At 41.8% G+C, this 22,187-nt stretch overlaps 6 protein-coding genes across 9 annotated transcripts; 2 read left to right on the top strand and 4 right to left on the bottom strand.

The window, feature by feature from the left end:
- Positions 1–283: 283 nt before the first annotated feature.
- CG15370 (uncharacterized protein) lies at positions 284–1,535 on the bottom strand. The gene has a single exon (NM_132316.2). The coding sequence runs from the start codon at positions 1,514–1,516 to the stop codon at positions 404–406; it is 1,113 nt and encodes a 370-aa protein (NP_572544.1). The 5' UTR covers positions 1,517–1,535; the 3' UTR covers positions 284–403.
- A 2,179-nt stretch (positions 1,536–3,714) lies between these two features.
- t (tan) lies at positions 3,715–9,317 on the top strand. 2 transcript variants are annotated; one of them, NM_132315.1, is made up of 8 exons: positions 3,715–4,032; positions 5,463–5,556; positions 5,659–5,762; positions 7,609–7,719; positions 7,785–8,019; positions 8,078–8,198; positions 8,268–8,384; positions 8,443–9,317. In NM_132315.1, the coding sequence occupies exons 1-8, from the start codon at positions 3,946–3,948 to the stop codon at positions 8,735–8,737; spliced, it is 1,164 nt and encodes a 387-aa protein (NP_572543.1). In that variant the 5' UTR covers positions 3,715–3,945; the 3' UTR covers positions 8,738–9,317. The 2 variants fall into 2 exon arrangements, with proteins under 2 accessions (NP_572543.1, NP_001285042.1); NM_001298113.1 differs by having other exon boundaries at positions 8,443–8,974.
- A 188-nt stretch (positions 9,318–9,505) lies between these two features.
- Positions 9,506–10,100, bottom strand: CG15369 (uncharacterized protein). 2 transcript variants are annotated; one of them, NM_001298112.1, is made up of 2 exons: positions 9,877–10,100; positions 9,506–9,823 (listed from the first exon to the last, which is right to left on the bottom strand). In NM_001298112.1, the coding sequence occupies exons 1-2, from the start codon at positions 10,044–10,046 to the stop codon at positions 9,625–9,627; spliced, it is 369 nt and encodes a 122-aa protein (NP_001285041.1). In that variant the 5' UTR covers positions 10,047–10,100; the 3' UTR covers positions 9,506–9,624. The 2 variants fall into 2 exon arrangements, with proteins under 2 accessions (NP_001285041.1, NP_572542.1); NM_132314.3 differs by having other exon boundaries at positions 9,604–9,823.
- Positions 10,101–10,431: 331 nt separating this feature from the next.
- CG15368 (uncharacterized protein) lies at positions 10,432–11,187 on the bottom strand. Its single transcript, NM_132313.2, has one exon. It carries the CDS (start codon positions 11,091–11,093, stop codon positions 10,605–10,607), a length of 489 nt encoding a protein of 162 aa, NP_572541.1. The 5' UTR covers positions 11,094–11,187; the 3' UTR covers positions 10,432–10,604.
- An 85-nt stretch (positions 11,188–11,272) lies between these two features.
- Positions 11,273–12,096, bottom strand: Obp8a (Odorant-binding protein 8a). The gene is made up of 2 exons (NM_167184.2): positions 12,041–12,096; positions 11,273–11,813 (listed from the first exon to the last, which is right to left on the bottom strand). The coding sequence occupies exons 1-2, from the start codon at positions 12,074–12,076 to the stop codon at positions 11,358–11,360; spliced, it is 492 nt and encodes a 163-aa protein (NP_727322.1). The 5' UTR covers positions 12,077–12,096; the 3' UTR covers positions 11,273–11,357.
- A 3,988-nt stretch (positions 12,097–16,084) lies between these two features.
- SmydA-9 (SET and MYND domain containing, arthropod-specific, member 9) lies at positions 16,085–20,846 on the top strand. 2 transcript variants are annotated; one of them, NM_001298111.1, is made up of 2 exons: positions 16,085–17,539; positions 19,901–20,846. In NM_001298111.1, exons 1-2 carry the CDS (start codon positions 16,688–16,690, stop codon positions 20,549–20,551), a joined length of 1,503 nt encoding a protein of 500 aa, NP_001285040.1. In that variant the 5' UTR covers positions 16,085–16,687; the 3' UTR covers positions 20,552–20,846. The 2 variants fall into 2 exon arrangements, with proteins under 2 accessions (NP_001285040.1, NP_572539.2); NM_132311.3 differs by having other exon boundaries at positions 16,425–17,539.
- Positions 20,847–22,187: the final 1,341 nt, after the last annotated feature.

Genomic DNA, 22,187 nt, shown 5'->3' with positions numbered 1-22,187 from the left:
AGTGCATTTTACTCTTGCACCATTAGAATATTAGATTTTAGTGTTTAAATAAACTAATTTGAGAATTCAAGATCATAATATGCATACTAATTAGACAGTCTCTTTTTTTTATTACTTCAACTATTCAAATTTGCGTTTTTATTACATTATAATTTTCAAGTGGTCTTGGTGCTTTCCAACTGCTAGGATTGAGTTGAAACAAATAAATAAATAAACAAATAAGTTAACCTTTTGTTTATTACTTCTAACAACTTGATTCCTAGAAATTGAATAACATTTCTTTAAGTGTTTACAAACATTTATTTATTTATCGCTTAAATCTGAAAACTGACTATCGACTTACGAAGCTAGGAAAAAAAAAGTGCAATAAATAGATCTTAGATTAGACGGGGTGTTGGAACGCCTACAGATAGGGCCCACCACTGTACTGGTGATAGCTACTGGATCCATAGCCCTGAACATGACCCACGTTGTAGCTATCGACGCCACTGTATGTTTCGGACGCGGCACTGTTGAATCCCTTGGACTCGGGCCAATCCACCAGGGATTGCGATGGCCGGCGACGCCTTGTGGCCGTAAGCGGTGGTCCATAGGTGTCCGCCGGTTCCTCCTCGCCGTACGGGTCACTGGATGGCACCTGGACGGATGGCCGGAAGTCAGTGCTACTTCCGGCCGAGGGTCGCGAGTAATCGTATCCGAAGGAGGATTCCTGCGGAGCTTCGAGAGTGTACGCTGGCGCTCTGGTTTGCTTGGAGCTCCGCTGGGCCTGACCGTGGCTGGGCGGGATGTAGGCGTGACTGTGTGGCGAATACTTATAGCCCGTATCCGGCTCCTGGTCGATGTGCTCCTCCACTGGTGCGGGTTCCGCATAGGCGCCAGTCTGATGATGATGATGATGATGATGATTTCCCCCGCTCGGATAGTGATATCCATAATCGTCGTCCACCTCCTCCTCCTCAACCGGATGGTGAGTATGAGTGTGATGATGGTGCTGCTGCTTGGGTCGCGATTCAATCACTCGATAAGTCTCCACACTGGGCTCATGGTGATCCTCGTAGTCGTAGCCATGTGGTCTGTGCTGCTCCTCAATGATCGTATAAGTGTTGACCTTCTTCTTGGGCGGCGGCGGCGGCGGAGGAGCTGCCTTTTTGGCATACGTCTCCGTGAGGTGGTCGGCCAGCTCCTTGGCGTGATTCAGATAGTCCGCATGCTCGCTCATGTGCAGCGGCTTGTCCAGATCCGAGAGGATTACGCTCTCCAGCAGTGGACTGGGCTTGGGACGGGCTCGTCCCCGATTGCGGTATAACTGATGCGGATGCGGATGGTGGTGGTAGTGGTGGATCACCTTGTGTGGCGACTCCTCCGCCGCTGACTCCTCTTTGGGCACATGCACCTTGATGTGGACATACTCGTTGCCGAAGCCCGCGACCAACGGTATTAACAGCACCAAGATCACAGGCACCAGCAGGTGGGAACGGCCGCTAATCCATGCCATGTCGTCGCGTCGAGTGGTCATCACCTTATGGTCGCCGCCTTGCCAAAATTGGTTTAAACCGAAGTCTTTCTTTTGTCAAAATTTATATACAACAGCCAATGCTGGCGACGACAAGCATCTTGACCTACGGAGCCCTCGGGTGAAATGGATGACACCTTGCCCTGCGCCGACCTTCAAATGCCCTTTGTGCGTGTATACCTTTCTTTTAGCAAATTAATAATGGATTTCTTTTTGCCATTATTACCTTATTCATTATGTTACTAATATTTTTATTCTCCGATTAATTTGTTAATCTTTAAAGAACTTGCATACAAGCTATCTGCATGAGTTCTTGTAAATTGATAAAATTAATATAAAGTTTCCATTCTGTTACGCAGCGTGGAATCTCCCACTCTGCATCATGCGTTTCTTTCTAAAAAAAATTAATAAATATCTTCGAATTTTTATCAGTTTCTGACGTCTCTGCACTGGACCCTAGTACTGATATCCTAAAGAAAAGAGTGATCATAATATTCCATATTTTTATATAATTATTAACAATAATGCCTTATATAATAAGGATATCATAATGTATGATATAAAAAGGATTATTAATTCGCGAATGTATGAGTAATACTTTGTAGTTCTAGGTTTTTCGATGGAGCGCTGCCAACGGTGTCATAAAACCGAGATGCTCCAAAACGCAGGTGAGTGTAGGGTGTTTGGGGGCAACTGTAAAATGTCATTTTCTTGCAATCACCGTTCGACGGAATCTCACTATCCCGCTCTATCCACACTAGCCCCCCTCCTCGCCCTTTCTCCATCGCACCGAAACTAGCGGTTGTTTTATTTGTTTTAACTTTTGTTTTCATTATTATTGAAATGCGATGCATACATTTTTCTAGCCGCCAGCCAGACGACAACAACGAACGAAAGTTAATACAAATTGAATAATGAAAGCGACCTGATCTGTTCGCAGCTATCGAAATTATCGGGGAAATTACCGTGTTCATTCATACCTAATCGATATTCTCACTTATATAATATCGGCGCATATCGCCAATACTAATTTTCAGTTTCGCGCTACGAAATTAATAAAAAACATTTAATTGTGATGCTAATAGGGGGAAAAAAAATAAACTGAGAAAGTTGCTCTGCGACATCATTATCACGATCATCATTTTCAGTATCATTATCATCGCGATTGTAGGCCACTTGGAAATCTCTCTTTCTCTCTCAGATGGCAAACAAAATACAACGAAAAACAATACAATTAATATGCAAGTGGCATCTGGATTGATTGCTTAAATATTTATTTATTCGCATTTAATTTGCGAAGTCTGAAAATTTAGAACTGAAAACCAAACCCAATCTATAATTCGCTAATGAATATTATGTATGTTCGCGGTTCTCACGCTTTTCATTTGGCGTGAAAATTAAGCAGAAAATCGGGGAATGCAAAATCCAACCCAGTTAAAAAGGCAATAAATGGAAAGAAAAGAAAACGGCGAAACAATCGAAAACGTGTTTATATGGTCGGCAAACAAAAGCGAAAATATTCATGGTCAGTTTGTTGGTCGAAAGAGGGGGTAGCATCGGGGTATGCCGGATATTTCCAGCACTCATATTACGTATACGCAAAGAAAAGGGGTAACACAATGAGGCAAAAAGCGTTCCATTAAGCCGCAAAGCCTATTAGACGACGGACTAATTGACTTACCAGCCGAAAGCATTCTAATATCTAGATTTTTTTGGGACGCAGTCAACAACTTCTAATAAGTAGGCTGAATAATCTATGGTTTTTGGAATCTGAAAGTTCTAAGCGGCCCTTAACCCCAGCCGGTTTTGGGCGATGATTTTTTATGTTACACTATAAAATGAAGTTAAAACAAAATTTACATTTGTTCCTAAACTTCCGAAATAACCGTTTGGGGTCAGTGAACTTGATTCTAAAATAATTTAGTATATATGTACAATATATATTCCCAGCTGATCTCTGGACTTGCTAAAAAGCAAAGTATGAAGTCATAGTTATAACTGCAAAATTGCATCAGCCCCTCTAATGAACTTAACCCAAACTACACAGCGTGTATCTCGGTCATTAGTGGGTTAACTAACGGTCGGTAATCGATAACGCCGACGCCGACGCAGCCGCCGCCGCCGACGCTGCAGCAGCGCTCTCTGCCGACGCCTGCCTTCGTCGGCGCGAAAACAAAACAAATCAGTTTGAATTCTGCCTTCAAGCGCTCTAGAACAAATCAGCTGGCATTCTGATTGGAATACTAACTATTTTTTGTTTTTTTGTTTGTTTACAACTCACACTTTGTTATCATCAACAGACGCGTCTTATTCTTGATTACCTTTTCTATTTTGCGCCGAGTGCAAAGAGCTTTCCACTGCTTAAAACAAAAAAAAAAGAGTTGTTCCCATCGCCGAACCCCGAACCCATTTTAGATCAACAGATCTCCAAGATGTCCTCCGGAAAGATCCTGCCACGTCGCCAGGCGGTGCCAGTGCTCTACACCAGGGGCACCCATTACGAAGTTGGCTTCGATATGGTAAGTTCTTTTTAGTTAAGTTTAGTTAAGTAAGTACATACATATGTATGTAGTAAAACTCACACGACCTTTAAGAACTCAACTGGTGTCACGCAATCTAAATGTTTAATGGCTCTGCGTTTATTATTAGAAGTTTATTTGGGGAAGAACGGGTAACTGTTTAATGTTTTTCACTAGAAAAAAATATTACCATATTAGCAACCATATATCTGGCAAAAGCCACTTAAAGCTCTAACTTTTTTTTGTAACCTAATAGTGATAACGAGCTATACGTTTAATATAAATATTCTTAAAAAATATCTAATTGGATTTTGAATGGTTTGTGTTACGATGCTTTATATTGTATAATAAAATATATAATAAAATATATCAAGTTAAGCTCTAAAATGGGCCAACTGTCAGACAGAACTTAAAGTACCCAAAAGTACATGTTAATAACAATTAAAGGGGTAACTAGTTGCATTAACCATAAAGAGAGCAGCCTTATCTGAACCCAATTACTATAGATTAAGATGAAGATATATATGTTTGGTGTGCAAAAGTGAGCAAGAGGTATATAGGAATTTGGCACCAAGCTTCTATCTATATATGCATGTATCTATTGGACTCCACCTGATGATAACCCACATTTTAATCTGAATTGCGGTCGCAATAAACTAAAGTCGGTTGGGCTTAATCTTAATGGCCGGGCCACCCGGAGACCTCGATTCGTTTGACAACTCCCGGACCCAGACGCTATTTACAAATGCAGATTCGTGATTCTCGTGGCTTTGTCCAACTGTCTTTTTCCCGTGCCAATCGGGCCAAGAATATTGGCTACACTTGCAAAACAATTAACCAATTAACCAGTGTCGATATCTTCATTTTAAATATTATTAAAGTTCGCGAACTGTATAAAAATATGGAAATGTGCAAGAACTTAAATGATTTAAATGCAAATATTAATTTCAATATAATTTTGAAGTGACAAGTAAATTAAAAAGTATAATTACACCCACAAACATCAGCAGCTTGTGCCAAACTTTGGATAAATAGTGCTTTTTCATATATATTTAATTATTTTGCAATTAATAAATGACCATTATTCGTTGATGGAGCCGCGTTCGCATCCGTGTCCATGCGGGGGAACTCACCCAAAAGGTTAACCCATGTCAAGTTCCAAACACTTTGCGGCGTTTTGAATACTATATTGTACAATTTTGTATAATTATTCATATTTTTTTTGTGCCTTAGTTGGTGGCTTTGTTTACACTGCGATCGGTCGTGATCGATTATGTTTCTCCTTTTTGTTGTCTTTCATTAAACAAACACCGCGAGCTATTTGGCGAATCGATTTGAGATCGTGTCCAAATGGGAAAGCATTTAATCGTTTAAATGATACGTATTATAATATATATATATAAATGGTGAAAAACCATTGTCAATTGCAGGGTCGCACATTTGGGTCCATGATCAAGAACTTTCTGATCTTATCGAAGCCCCTCAACGAGACCTACTTGCCGCTCTACCAGTCGCCAAAAGGCAGTGAGTATCGCCGTAAATGGTTCTGGAGTGCCATCCATGTGGTTGGTGGTGTTTCGGGTTTGGGTGATCTACATTCGACTCGGTTTCCATTCCCATTCGCAGGGCAGATCTACAACGAGACCCTGGGTTCGGTGAAGGACAGCTTCCCTCAATATGTGCGCGAACTGGAGGGCGTGGCCGATGGTGCGGAGGTGGAATTCCATAAGGTGAGTCAGCTAATTAGCGCCCAATCGTCCGCTAATCATGATTTTAGCAAATAAGCATTCTAGCATTTTAGCATTTTAGCATTCTAGCATTATAATATAATGCAATACAATTAAATGGCCATTAAAACGAATACACATAATTGCCACAAGTCTGGCTAAAATATTGTAATTGAACAATAATAAATAATAATCGCACAACAAGGCCCGACGTCGTGGGAGTGGATTTGGATTCGGATTCGGTTTCGGATTCGAGTGTTCCATGTTCTATAGGGTTCTAACGGTACGGCGGGCTCCATTCCATGGGCTTATGGGCTCAAGTGGCAACCGATTCCGAAAAACCATAAGTTTCGTGTTGCGTGTTGCCAAGTTGCAGTTGGCAGTTGTAGTTGCATTTGCCGATTGTAGGCCCCACCAATGACAGCATTAAATGCAATTTGTGAGTGCAGTGCCCCGCTTAGTACAGTGCTAATTGGCTACGGTGCATGCTATTCCATATTCATGACTTCGATCGCCTCTTATCTAATCACTCGCTGATGTGCAGTGCAATTAGGTTTTGCGCCTTTGATGACGCTTCTAATTAACTCGCTTGTACAATCGATCGTTTGTGAATTCGCTAAGCGTCGCTGCCAGGCAGGGCCCACTGTGCACAACTCGATATGGTGACCGTGCAGAGCGCAGACATTGAACTAGTTCCGTTTGCTGGGGTCTTGAGAATGATGTGATATGTGATAGACAGCCGGTCTTTTTGCCAGGCGACTATCTATCTACCTACCATTTACCCTTTCACACGGGATCACTGCACTCTATAGCTTTTCTTTAAAATATTTCAAAACCTAAGTGATCTTGACCATCCAACTGGCCTTTCTATTTGCATAACACTCAGATTAATGTCTATAATCCAGAAGTTAATCCGTTTTCCGGAGAGGCTATAATGATCGAAATTTATCTAAAGTAGAAATCTTTAAAATTAGATAAAAACTTCTCTTCGCAAGAAAAGAGTATTCAAAGGCTTTAATGACCATGCTTACCTTTTTTCGTAAGCCAATTTGTCACTGGTCAAGGCGCACACACACACATAAATAGAAAAAGCCGTCAACAGAAGCCGGCGAAAGACGATGAAGAACCCTTGAATGGCTTCATTGAATTTGAATCGAAATTCAACGTGGGATTGGTACTCGTAATTGGTATTGGGGCGGAAAATGGGTATGGGAAATGAGAAGTGAAAGTCATCCATTAGATTATCATTTGTCAATGGTCAAGTAGCTCGATGATGATTATGGATGAGAGATGGGAATGGTTAAGGAGCTGGTATGGACCGCATGGCCGCCTCGATAATGTGTTATAATTTCTGCGCTCGCAACTTCGATGCCAATTAATTGCACGCAAAAATCGCAAATCGACCTTGGCCAAGTCTACATAGAATATGTGTCTATTTCTATGGCTATGGTCATGGTGCGTTGCCTTCGTCTTGGTTGGACTGACTGATCACCATGGCGCCCCCAGTTCAGGTGGCACTGCTAATCGTGGTGATGGAAGGTGAGGGGAGGTGGTTTTATAATTCAAATTAGTCGCATTATGAGCGCATTAAAACAGACGAATTTACGAGCCATATTATTATTGTCTTTAGCGATCGCACTAGTTTAGCCTCATTAGCAGCTTGGCTTGACTAAGCCAGGTGTATATAAGTGTTTGATTAACTTTAAGTGATCTCTGGTTTAAATTAACTAATGAGCCGTTATAAAACATTGTTTGTTATTATATCAAATCTACGGGCTTTACGGATTCTGATTATCGAGTGAATCGACTATATGGCAATCTCTCCTGTTTTTTTTTTCTATAATTTCAGCTATTTTTGCTGCATCTGGATGAGATTCTACCGCAGGCATTGAAGCACCAACCACGTAGCAAAAACCAACCAACCGGCTGCTCCACCATCATTGTTAACCAAAAGAATTGCGTGAGTGAATGGAATGGCTTTAATCTTGAATTGGTCATTAAATAACGTATCTTATATCTCAATAGCGCCTTTTGGGCCACACGGAGGATGCACTGACGGAGACCCTGAATCACTACTACTTCGTGGTGGCACACATCATCAGTGACAAGCCGCAGGGCAAGTACAACGTTAAGGAGGAGCACTTCATGTCCCTCTGCTACGCTGGCCATCTGCCCGGATACACTATGAGCCATAATCATCATGGATTGGTCTTCAGCATCAACACCATCAGTGCGGAGCTCTTGCGCAGCGGCAAGACACGTAAGTATATCCAACAACAAATAGTTAACATTTTTTATTGAATCTTCTACTCCACCAGCGCGACACTTCATCACCCGGGCTCTGTTGGCCACCAGCAACGTGGACGATGCCTTCCGCGTGCTCAAGGATGCGGGAGTGGGTGCAGCGGATGCCTGTTCCATCAATTTCACCTTCCTGGCGTACGTTTTAAGTGGTATAATCTGATTGAGCAGTTTCACTTATCCGAGCCTCTTGGCAATGCCCAACAGGGATCCCCGCCAAATGTGCTACAATGTGGAGATGGCACCATCGCCGGACCGCAAGAATGAGTCTCATTTGAATATCAAGGAGGTGCCGCTGGGCGAGCACAACTACCATGTCAATCAGTGAGTGGATGGAAAGTTTGATAAATAGTTGTGTAATCTGCGAACTGTGACATTGCAGATTCGATCGCATTCGGCAGGATCAGGCCAACGATCTGATGATTAGCTCGAGCATCTCCAGGATGCAAACATTTGGAGCGTACAATCCGCCGATGAGCGAGCAGGATGTGCGCCACATGCTGGGCGACGTGTCCGGCGGAGTTTACTGCGTCTGGCGGGAGAACAACAGCTGCGACGAGGTGGTCAAGACCATTGCCGTTGGCATCTTCGATCTCAGTGCCAGGACCATTTCCCTGTATTCCGACAATCCCAGCGAGACGGAGCCACACTGCCGCCTGCCGCTGCTCTACAAGTAGATGCGTAATCCGTATCGGTAGCCATGGCATTCATCGCGTCTTTACTTAATCATTCTCAAATGACTATAACATAATATCAATCTATGATCTATATAACATAACTATAACATAATATCAATCTATGATCTATATATCAGATACAGGTATTGCCTATAATTAGGCCCTCTTTCAAAACAGTTTTCGAACTGCGATACGATTTCAATATGCTCTACTTTTGATTTCGCCATATATGCGCATATATATATATTTTTTTGTATACAATATTCATACAAATTATCAGTATATTAATATTTTAAAAGATTTTTTAAATCAAAAATAGTTGAAATGTTTTTTTTTCTTACCTTAACTCAAAAGAAGTTCACTTTCCGTTCTTTGGCTCATTCTAAATTTAAAATTGTAACAAAAGTACATATATTTATATTGATATTTTACCTACTCATTACTTTGTGTCATCGAATGTTTCTTTTTATGGTTGAAAAGTATATAATTATATACTACGGAATCTGATATAAATATATATATATATATATATATATATTAAAATGTTTTTAATAAATAAAAAATATTGTTTTATAAACATATTTGTATATCTAACCGTTTTTACTTAAGTGAACCATCAAAAAATCAAGTGAAACTATTTTATAGCCCTAACCTTCCGCAAATTGTAATCTAAAAAACTAGATTCGAGTGCGGATCACGACCTATTCATCACCCTGATAAGAATAATCAGTTCCCTGCCCCCATTTAAATATCAGTTTCAATTGACTCCCGGTTATCAATTGACCAAAAGTCAAATTTCTTGATTTATGTTTGCCAATATGTAAAGTTAAAAAAAAAAAAAACAAAAAAGTAAAAGCTTTACAATTGAATTGAAAAATAATGTTTATTTAAGCATCGTGTTTCCTGACCAGTTCTGGTTCATTTGGGCACCTGAAGGTCACCTGGATACCATTGGGAAGCCAGCTTTGCGACCAGATGTCCACTTGGCACACCTTGGTAGCACCCTGATTATCGATCAGCTCCACAGAGTAATCATTCTTAAAGCCAGAGACCACCTGGGACGTTGCCGAAAGAATTTTGGAGAGGCTACAAGTATATGATGAGAAGTTTGTCCCTAGAAGATTGAATCTATAGCCTACCGATAGTGGGGTCCTTCGCCAGCAGCCAATTTGGTCAAGGATGCCTCAAGCGTTTGCTGGGCACTGGCCAGATCCTCGCCTTCGAGGACTTTTGGTGCACCGAGTCCAAACGGCGTGGCACTGACCAACACGCAGGCGGTGCACAGGATTAGAATCTTGGCGAGAAACATTTTTATATATGACTTTGCTTGCGACGAACTGAACGAAAACTGATGGGTCCGCCGGCAGCAGCGTCCACTTTTATAGAATAATCCCGATTACGCTTTAGCCAGAGCTTAATACTCGTAATATATTATTTAAAATTAAAAGCATATTACTTGTATATACAATATTTCGGGGCATCTCATTAGCGACTGGGTCATACTTACCGCTCTTTTCCGGTTGATAAGACAGTCGATTTCACTGATCCCAAATTACAATGCCAAGGCCACAAAGTACGTTTCATTCTAATCTATCTACCCCAAATCAGAAAGTTCATTTAAACATATACAAAACATATAGAATCTGTTGATTCAATGGAAATATAGAAGAAAAGGACTTTTTAGCGCACAAATGCGAAGCGATGATATAATTTTAATTTTTTTTTTTCTGTATTTTGCCAACCGTTCTAAGTGTAAATGTTAAAACCAAACCAACCAAGTATTTATTGGGATCTCAGTCAGTCTAAGATTTCTCAACTGAAAAAGAAGAAGCTTGAATGGATGCCCCTCCCATTTGGTCTGGTTTGGCTAAAGCTTTCGGAGTTTGCTGGCGACAACGACGGGATTATCACGCCGGATTTGGATGGCGCCCATTTGGCGATAGTCGAAATTGCATTCATGGCGATCACTGTAGCGGTGGACGGCGCAATAGGTGCCACCACAACGACAAGGGAATCCGCCGGTGATGCCAAGCTTCTTGCCGCACTTGTCGCATCGTTTTTTTGTGGAATCCTGTGCCTGATTACCATCTTGATCCTGGCCGGAATCGGCGGATGTGTCCTGATTGGCGGCACCATCCTTGCTGTTAACCGCCCTCGAATCCTGCTCTTCCATCGGCGGTTGATCCTGCTGCTGCTGCGGCTGCTGCTGCTCTTGTGCGTCGCCCTGGTCGCGTTCTTCCTGATCCCGCTGCTCCAGATGGTGGCTAAATCCATGCAGCTGAATTGACATCGCCGACTGGGTGCCTGCATCCATGCCGCTCCAGATGATGATATTCGGTACGCTTGCGCTTCGCATATTTCCTGGTTTTCTGAATATCGCACACAGGCTCCGAAATGCGGTCTATTGTAGCATATTTATTAATTTAGCATCTGTGGCCTACTATACAGTTGTGGTCGAAAACAAAAATGGTTTTTGACTTTTAAAACCAAGTTTGAAACGATCGTCTTTACACTTTACACTTCGCATATGACTTTCAATCCGTGTTTTCTTGCAACTTTTATTCATTTGTCTATATATTTAGCTATGTCACAATAGCTAGAATTGTATATGTACATATTTCTAGGCATTCCCATTGATGACATCGGACATGTGGCGCTTGTACCACTCACCGACTGGAGTGGCCAGCACGCAGACAAAGGCACGGAAACACCAGTCGACCACTGTCTGAGCGCCCGATCCTCTGGAGCTCGTTTTCGCATTGCACCCGTTGATGGCTGGCAGTGCCTGCTCCACATTGAGACGCCTCTCGCCGCCGAAACTCTGAACGATGCGCTGTGCCTGGAATCCGGTCTCATCCAGCCAGAGCTGCAGCCGTGACCAGAAGCAATGGAGATAGTGACGCACATGGGCAGCATCCTCGAATTGCATCCTGTCCAGCTGCAGACGCTGGGCAGCAGTCAGCTCCCTGCCGCACTGATCCCGTGCTCGCAGTAGGGCCAGCGATTGGGGTGAGGATCGCATGGGCACCGGAATAGCAGGGGGCGTCAGTTCCACCACCAGCAGCAACAGCAGCAGCTGGAAATAGGTGATCCAATATTGTGAGTGGCGCAAATCCTCTGGGAAGTTATGTAACCTTTGCTTTGCATACAACAATACAATGAGCTGAACAATCTAACATGGTCGCAGATGCATGGACCCATTTGTGTGTTTCCCTTAGAGTCCAATTGCAACCGGTTTGTTTGCCAGTACAGTACACAAATGTACAATGTACATACAATGGGCCATAAATCACATTTACTCACCCTGCTGAGCAAACCGATCTGTGATCTCCGCATCATTCCCACGGCGATGTCATCGGGAGCACTGGCAAAGCTGGACTAAGTTCTAAAAGGAAAGTTCCAGTGGATCCACACTAATCCGATTGACATAGTAATGGGCTGCTGACCTACGATAACTTGAGCTATATATTCTTATATTACACTTACGTCGGTTACTGTATGTATATTATACACAGATCTTAATTATTTTTTAATGGCATGTTAAGCTTTTCAATAATATTTTAATACATATGTTGTAATATGTGGTAAGTAAATGCAAAGTGAGATGAACATTTTTCCACACTTGGCTAGAGCATCTGTTTTTGGAAAATTCAAAATTCTCGCCGCACTTTGGGTTAAATCGATATATTGGCCTTTTCGAGTTTTGTTTTTGATGCGAAATTGGCAGTCACAGCTGCCGTTCGTCATCTGTTTTATGTTAGCACATAAGTCGCGGATATATGTATATATACATATATATGTACAGATAGATATAGATCACGATCATCCGCAGATCATGTGCATATGGAATGGAACGCAGCAACATTTTCGATTTCGTAACATTCCACCGCCCGCAATTAGCTTGTAAACAAGTTCATATACATTTTTTTCTGTTTTTTTTTTGGTTTTTGGCTTTTGCCTGCCACATCTCATCTCAGCTCGTCTCGTCTCGATCGGATACTTCAGGTGTGGACCCAAGGAATCGGTATCCATGACCAGGCCAAAACCGCATCCACAGAGGCCAGAAAACATGGCGCATTCAAAAGCAAATCAAATTGAATTCGATTCGACAGGCGCAACCGCAACGAGAGCAATAAAATTGATTGCGTTTAAGTGTAGGAAAAAATCAAATGCGAAATTTGCCAAAATGAGTATCTGACGATCGTTCGTTGGGTGGATGGGTGGTTGGGTCTTTTGGGTGCTTTGAAAATGTCCATGCCGTGTAATTGGCATTGAGGTGAATGAAGTTTGGCATTCGCCCTGATGGCCACCATCTGCATGGCAGGGGGGGAAACTATTCAGCGGGCACTGTCCAGATTTATACCAAAATCTTCGGTTCACAGATATTTTGGGAAAATATTCGAAAATATTCCATACACGATTAATAGAATAAAGATGTATGTAAATATTTGTCTAACTTGAACAAAAGTTCTTTCGCACAATTTAGTCACTTGTTATAAACTGTAATCTAAACTAGCTTTAGTTGATAGTAACATTTTCCTACATTTCCCTACTTCAAGCCAAAAAGTATGCTATACAAATGTTGCAGCATTAAACTTACCTACATCGAATTACAAAACGTAGTTAACATCTTAATATCTTTGTTTCTATTTCTTTAAGCACATCGTAATAACTATCATTTTACGTCTTTAAAATAAGTATTTTCCACTTAAGAGCAAAATAACAAATAGTAAAAATCATCCACAATTTTTTTGCTTGCCTTGTGTTTGGGTTTTTAGAAAGCAATCCAATTGAAATCGAGTGCGTTATTATGAGGTAAACAACCCGTTTCCATTCATGGCTAGCTCATCCATGTTCATAAATCTGAGCATTCTATATATATTTTTTGCATACCTGTGCATATATATATATATATATATATAGCTTTATCCTTCCATGGCGAAATCTTCACGCTTGCAGTGATCTTGTTGCACTTTATGTATATATAAAGATACTCATATCTCTGTTGGTACGTGGTTCATTCAGCGGCAAATTTGTCGCCATTAGAAAAAATCCACCTTCCCCCGCATGCCACGCCTCCTTGCGCCCACACCGCCCCTTTTTGTTTGCCAATGTGACAAAGTCGCGCAAAAATTTTAATTGCTACTTTTTTTTTTTGTTTCCCTGTCGGTCTCGTCGTCGCATTGCATTTTGGCCTACCCTAAAATTATAAGTAAAATTAACAATTTTTAATTGACTCTGAAAATTAGAGGAGGAGGAGGTGGAGGAGAAGCAAAAGAGAGCTGCAACAATTACAAGAAAAGCGCGAAAAATGGCATACATTCGGTAGTGGCTAATTTTGATAGAATATTTTTGGTGGGGCATATGTTAGAGGGTATCAATGGGGTATGATGCTATTATTTAGAATTGGAAAAATTATTAAAAAAAAAAGAAATGCTTGCAAATATTCTAGGAACAAAATATGTGAGTGCAGACAACATGGCGTATAATTGATTTATTACGCATACGTTTAAAAAAATCAATCATACGCAACGTAATCCGTTCAGTGAGTGATACCATTCGTTCCACATCCAACGGATAAACAGTTTCTTATTTGTGCTCCTAATGTGTCATACATATATGTAAATAATAATATTATTTAAATATGCATCACTGCGTGAGATTTTCATCTCGATTAACTTGTAATTAGCTGGCAACTTGCATCGCATTTTCCATTTGCCATTTTCCACTTCAACGTTTTTTCCCCAAACGCAGGAAGTGCAGGTGCGAAAAGTCAACCGCGAACTGGCAGTCTGGAGTGCACTCACCTGGCAACAAAATAATTATGTTTCACCTATATATATATATATATATATTCTTTTTTTTTTTTTGATCCAAACGGATGGGATATTCCGCGGTGGCAACTTTGTGACACGACATGGCCACTGGTGGCGCCAAATTTCCCATTGCCAGCGGAGCGGAGCAAAAACGCGTCAAAGCGCCAATAAATTGTTGTTGCTGCTGCGCTTTAGTTTTTATTTATTTTTTTTTATTTTTTAGTTGTATTTATACGTACTTTTTCTTTCTTTTTTGCATGGCACATGCATATTTTGCAAGCCATTTGCATACATCGAATTTTATTATAATATTTTGCGTTTTTGTGCTGCTTGATTTGCTTGGCATTATTTTGCATTTCATTAAATTAAAGTTGCTGCTGTCGGAAGGCGAAATGCGGAATGGTTGGCCAAATCGCGATGCATTCGATGCACGTGAGGCGTCTTCGTCATCGCTGCCATCCGGCGGTGGGTAATGCGAGGGCGGGTCTATCTAGCATCTAGCATCTAGCATCTTAAATCTGAAATATAAAATCTGAAATCTGCAAACTGCAATCTGCAATCTGCAAATCCGAAAGCTAACATGAGCAAAAAGCCGAGGTGACGAAAGGGTTGGCGAAGGCAGTGGCCAATTTGCAGTTTGTCGAATTCATTAAGTTGCATTCGCTGGCACTTGCTCGACGCATGATCAAAACATTTCGAATGCAAACAGAGACTAAAATAATAATATTAATTCTGTTGGTGAAAAAAACAACTGCCCACAGACAGTCAATTAAATATTTACAAATCGTGTGCATTTCGCAGCCTTGAAATGGGTTTGCAAACTCTGTTTCATGAAAGAATTCTAAGTAAGTTTCATTGGGAAATTTAGTGATATGGATATCCAAATAAAGTCTCATTTGATTTTGTAACTATGTGAACTTATTCGAATATATTTGTGATTTGTGTGATTTGGATATATCCGGAATTTATTCCGGCTACGGAGGACATTGCTCGCTACTCTTCCGTGGGCGTGTGAATCAAGTGCGGAACATGGTGGTGCGCACTCAAGTGATTTAAGCCACTTCGAGCAGACACTCAACCAGAGGGTGATGTCCACCTCCGCCTCCATGTCTCTGAAACTCAGTGTGCCGGCGGAGATCGTTCATCATCCGCTGATGGGGCGGCATTCTTGGCGCAACTCCAGAGCGCTGTCAGAGATGCACAAATCCATGCCGATTCCGATCCGTGTGTGCCGACAATTTTGAACACTCGTTTCGGATGTGCGGATATCTGTACATCCGCCGCCCGACAAGCATCCATCCATCCATTTCATTCGTACATTCAACTGCACTGCGCGAAAAACATGACAGCATTCATACAAAAGATATTCGAAGAATTTCAATATTGGAATGAAAATTTATAGCATTTTATAGAATAAATAATTCAAATTAAAATGAAACTGAAATATATGGAATTTAATTTATGGAATTGGTTTTTACGCATTATACTAATTTTTTTTTAAGTACCTATATAATTTTTCCAAGTGTTCCTGTCAAAACAGACAAACAGCAACAATGCGCTGTTCATCAATCCATCCGAGTGGACACCAGGATTTCTCTGATACATGGGATTGTCTGGGCTCCTGCTCCCAATCCCGCTGCCATCTTTTCGCTTTGCCCCTCCAATCCAATATTCATCTTTCCGATCCGCCAACACCGTTCAAGAAATCGGAAAATCGCATCGCCGTGTGGCGAACATCGTGACCACCACCGATTATCGTGAATCTTCGTATGGCGTTCGTTTCTGGCGAACTGGCGATCGTCGACAGCTTGCCGAATTTTCAGCTTTTCGCCGACTTTTCACATAAAAATCATGTAAGGCTGGAAAACGGCGACAGTTTACTCACGGCAGTCGCGAAATAAACGCTGCAGGCGAACCAATCCGTTCACCCGAAAGAATTCAAGACCAGAAACTTAACCACAGATCGGTGGCGAGATTCTCGAGATTAAGCTAAAGAGTTAAATTGTTGGAGATAAAAAAATCGGTGATCAGAAATCAAGAATCGAGAGATTCCCACCAGTGACTTAATTTTTGTTCAAGTGCCGCTGTACATTTTTTGTGTGATCTGCGCAAAGCAGCGATCCTTGATCCCATCATGATCTGCCCGAAACGCACCTCGGAGCTGTTGGATCTGCACTTGGCGCCATTTAAGGACAAGGATCCGGCCTGGGAGATTGGCGTCTCGAAGATCGCCGGACGCGGAGTGGTGGCCACAAGGAGTCTCAAGCGTGGCGAGATCATCTTCCGCGACAGTCCGCTGCTGATTGGACTGGCCGCTCACGAGGAGGACTCCCTGAATGCGTGCAGTGTGTGCCTGAAGATGCTGCCGGACACGAGATTCATGTGCCGCCAGGGATGCGGATTGCCCGTGTGCTCCCTGTGCGCCAAAAAGAAGCAGCACAAGAGCGACTGCGATCTGTTCAAGTCGTGGGGACCGAATGAGCCGGATGTGGCCAATTCGGTGATCATTCGGTTGCTCTGCGTCGCCAGGGCCATCAATCTGAGCAAGGAGCAGCGGGATCTAATCTACTGCCTGCAGGCCAATCTGGATAACAATCATCGCACCGAGGTGCGCAATGCGGCCAAGTGCTTCAAGAACTTCCCCACCGACAAGAAGCTAATCGAGATCATGAATCGCACCGTCGCCGTCCTGCGGACCAATGGATTTGACAAGACCACAGATCGGACGAACGACAATCAGGAGTTCAACTATCGGGCACTATATCCACTCTTTGGCGTCGTCAATCACGACTGCATTCCCAACGCCTACTACACCTTCGAGGAGAAGACCAATAATATGATCGTTCGCGCCGCTGTCGATATACCCGAGGGATTCGAGGTGACCACCACCTACACCAAGCTCTTCACCGGCAACATCGCCCGCCATCTCTTTCTCAAGATGAAGAAGAGCTTCACCTGCAAATGCTCCCGCTGCTCCGATCCCACGGTGAGTTTATGTTAGCTTGTATTTTAAATATGTATGTTTAATTACTTGACAAGGATAAAGTAGCCACGGATAGCTAAATATGATCCACTGAAAGAAGCAAACTTAAATTATCCTTTTTCGAGTGAATGGTATTTCCATTCCTTGCTAGTTTATTAGATTGAAGTTCCGCAGTTTAGCCTTAAAACTGAAATGATTCTATTCTTTTGGTAATTACCTCAAAAGGCACTTTTATTTTGCGTATATTTCTGGAGGAGATTCATCGATCCGAAAGAAAAACCCCTGGTGATGATCGACGGGCCAGCTGAATAAACTATTTAACCAAATGACCGAAGAAATAATCAAACATCTTTATAGTTCTTTGCGGTTTGAAGTACGTGCTTCCAATTTTTTTTTTCGATTCGTCGATTGCCCATTTTTGGAATGATGATCCATCAAAGAAGACAATTTTCCAAGTTTGCTAGGTTTTTTTTTTTTTTTGATTTTAGCCGCAATTGTTTCGGGTGCGAAATGCTTTCATTTCGGATTTCCTGTGCCCATCAAAATCCATCCGAAAACAATTAAAAACTCGCGGCCAGATCGATTGTGTGCCACTATTATTACAAGTTGTGGATTTGTGTTGTTCTTGGCCATCGATTGATTTCCGACCCGCTGCCCTGGCTTTTCCTCAGCGCTTTTCCATTTTCCAGGCGCAACAAGTGGCGGCAAGTGGCCACAATAACAAAGCATGGCCATAAACAATTTTGTTTATTTTTAACGGGCCGAAAACAATTCAATTAAATCACAAATAAATAGATGGATTCCAAAAAGCTTTTTAATTCGCTGCCAGCCTTTTCGAAATTCCTGCATAAATTGCAAAAAAAAGTAAAGTAAATAAATAAATAAATAATAATAATAAAAATAAGGGGGGGGGGGACATTATCAAAATCAAAATTCCTGCTGTTTTCTATATCTTTTTTATCTGCTGGCATTTGGTTTTCTTTTTCATATTGATTTGATTTTGATTTCTTACGTTCACGACGCTCATTTGAAATTCTGTCACATTTTTGCCATGTTATCCGATGGATATTTTTTTTTATTCGGTTGTTGTTCCTTTTGTTGCTCTTTTTGTTCGCATATGCATATAGAAACAGATTTTCTTGGCCATGGCCACAAATGTACATATAGAGCGATTCGGATCGTAATTCCCCATTTGACATTCGCAAGGAATGCGAGGCAGGCGGCAATTCAGAGGCCAAATAATGAAAACTACACGAAAAACCCTTGGAATCAGATTAATATAACCATAAAGAGGCTATAGTAGAAGTCGTTTCGAAGATGATGTCTAGAAATAGTTTAGTATTCAAGCATTTAAGCGTTTGCTATGGAAACATCCTTCCTTAAATCATCACTTGTTGCCAATATAATAGTTCACTAATTTATTGAAAATATTCAGACTGTTGCTGCTAATCGCCTGCCCTTGAGTGTGTGGCACGTGTGTTGGTATAACTATAAAACATATAATCTCAACTATGGTTCAGCGAACTCCCGCAAATGGAATTTATTTATATAGTATATAGTGGTATATGGCTTCCTTCGATCCGAGTGCTCATCATTCGGCATCCGTTTCGTTCTTTATCCCGATTACAAGTTTATTGTTCCAAACACAAAATATTGAGTTTCGTATACTATAGTGAATCAAAAAATGAAGAGATTTTCCTGTCTATAGTGCAGTCTGCGTATCGGAACTATTAATTATCCAACTTAATTTACGACCAAGCAAATTGGCCAAACGAATCGGATTGAGAATTTTATGTATCCTTAACAAACCTGTGTGTAGAGATATGAATATTTATCGATCGCACGAGCGAATATTAAAACGCACACGTAGCGACAAGTTTTTCTTTTATTAATATTATTAATAATTATATATACATATATATGTCAAACTGGCGAATCATATATACATACATAGGTATGCAGCATACTCATGTCTCGCAGATACACGGCGAGATCACTTGTTCAATCCGATTTGGGATTATTTTTAGCTGGAAACGGAATCGCAATCGCAATCGGAATCCCAGAAATGTGAAAGCGCTTTTCATTAGCCGAGACATTTGGCCCCAATGATTCACCGCCCAAATATCCCCAATGTGGGGCTGTGCCACTTTGCAAAAGTGATCGATGGGCTGGCAAGTGTGGCGATAACCAATTACCGATTGACTAGAGATAAAGATCTGTCGATCATCAGCTAATTTGGCCATCAATTTAGAGTCATATCGCATAGTTTAGATACTTAGATACTTAGATACTTTAGTTATGAAATTGAGCGTATCCTGTGTACTAGTCCTCCCACCTCTAACAATGAATCCTTTTGCTTTGCAGGAGAAAGGTGCCTTCATCTCGGGCCTCTACTGCCGCGATACGAACTGCACGGGTCTGGTGGTGCCGGAGATTACCGGATTGCCGCATCCCAACTGGAACTGTCTGGTTTGCAAGCAAAAGTCCACGCATGCGCAGATGATGAAGTCGCAGGACTTCGCTAGCGGCGCCATCAATGCCAAGGTCAATTCGAATTCGCTGAGAACACTGGTGCAGTATCTGAACGAGAAGAGCGACAGCTTTATACCCAGCTCCAACTATGTGGTCATCGATGCCAAGATGTCCGTGCTGCAGCGGCTCCAGCAGGGACGCGAGGACTGCTCCGAGGAGTTGGCGCACAATACGCGCCTTCGCTACAGCCGTGACATTACCCAGCTGATGGACAAACTGGGTCTGGGCGACAGTCTGCTGCGCACCCACCTGGAGGAGCTGCTGCGGCGCGAGGAGGAGCGACGCGCCAAGCGGCTGGCGGATGAGGCCGAGAAGCAGCGCAAGCTGGCCGAACTGCAGGCCAAGGCCGCCGAGGCTGACAAGTTGCTCGAGGTCCTGCAGAAGGAGCAGTCGGAGCAGTCGGAGCAGGCCGAGCCAGCGGGCACAGCTGATCCTGGCACGGCTCCTGCTGCGCCGCCGGTGGCCACCGCTGAGTTGGCTTAGATAGCCGCCGTATACAGTCATCTATTTCAGGACTCGAGTAACTGGCTGAGTGGATTTCTGGGATTTCTCCCAAATGGATGTTGTTGAATATGCAACTTTGAGAAACTCAATACTCGACTCCTGAAAATCGGACGCGTAGTTCCCCAAACAGTCCTTTTGGCCACCTCTCCTAGTTCTGTGTTGTGCGTACTAAACTAAATAATCGTATCTGTATCTGTATTTGTATTTTTATTTATTTATAATAAATTAAAAACCATACTCGACGAGTGCTGCTAATTCCCAGCGAGAGTGTGCCAATGAACTGTCTGCTTTGGGGCTTTGGAAACGTTTTGTCAAAACGCTTTTTAATCCGTTTAGTTTGAAATATTTTTGAAATTCAAAAAAATCTATAGGATACGGACTATGAAATGAATATGTATAGCAACTTTGTGCCGCTGTTGATCATGTGAATGTTTCAATACTGGACATAGGATATGGGGTAATTAAAAAGTGCAAGTTTGTAATTACTCAGAGCCGGCGACATTTATGCGTTCATTACTATTTAAGGATCGTGAAAAAGCAATTCGGTAATAAATGCCGGATGGCAAGTAATTTTGTGGCCAAACTATTTACCAACTTTGTGCGCTTTATTCATAAATTTCTTGCCATTTAATTCCGATTTTTTCGCTTGGCATTTGTTTTATTTGCCATTAAAAGTTGCAGTCGACTTTGGGCGACCGTTAAAACTGGCGGCCGTATCTATTTCAGATCGCCTTCACAATCGCCTCCCGTCGCTTTACGATCGACCATATACATATATATATATATGTATATATGCATATATAGCCAGATTCAGATTGAGATTCATAAGTTGTTATATGTACGTATGTAGGTGTGTGTGCGGGAACATAAAGAAATACGCGGTACTACTGGTAAGTTGTCTAATGGCAATTGGCCATTGGCCGCATTCAATATTTAATGTTCAATTCAATTCGATTCGATTTGATTTGATTTAGTTCAGTTTTGCCCCAGTAAACTGCTCATTAAATCGAATATCGTGTACATGAAATTAATAAAATAAATCTTTCGCCACCCGAACGGCATTATTCGTATCCTATGGATATATGTAGATATACATTCTTGTTCAGTTCGGCTCCACCTGTCTCATCAATTTGTTCGAGAATCCACCCCTTTTGGCCGATGTCATCGTGTGATCTTAATAGATGGCAGCGCGAAAAGATATAGTAAGTCGATATATACTGCGTAGTGTGACTGCAAATATTTGTAGTCGCATCTGTGGCTAAATCTGCAATAACAATAAAGGATCGCCGAAAGCGGAGCACATTCAAACAAATTTGAAAACACAGCAATCATAAATAAAGGCATAATAAAAATGCTAATAAATTATGCTGCATATAGCCGAAAATAATGACCAACCGACGTGTATCTATCCGTCGATCCAGCTCTCTATCTGGCCGACTATCTAAATATTTGTCGCAGTATCAGCTCTCTGTATCTGTATCTGCATCTGTATCTGTATCTGTATCTGCATCTGTATCTGTATCTGTATCCGTTTCGACTTGTCGCCAAATGAAAGGTGCTTGTCGCATGTGGCTGTTCTAATCACAAATTGCTTTTAGCCACCCTGCCAGCTTTT

This window comes from Drosophila melanogaster, chromosome X, assembly GCF_000001215.4.
Source record: "Drosophila melanogaster chromosome X".
NCBI lineage: Eukaryota > Metazoa > Arthropoda > Insecta > Diptera > Drosophilidae > Drosophila > Drosophila melanogaster.
Note: the sequence above shows the minus strand (reverse complement) of the source record. Positions and strands in the feature narration are given on the sequence as shown.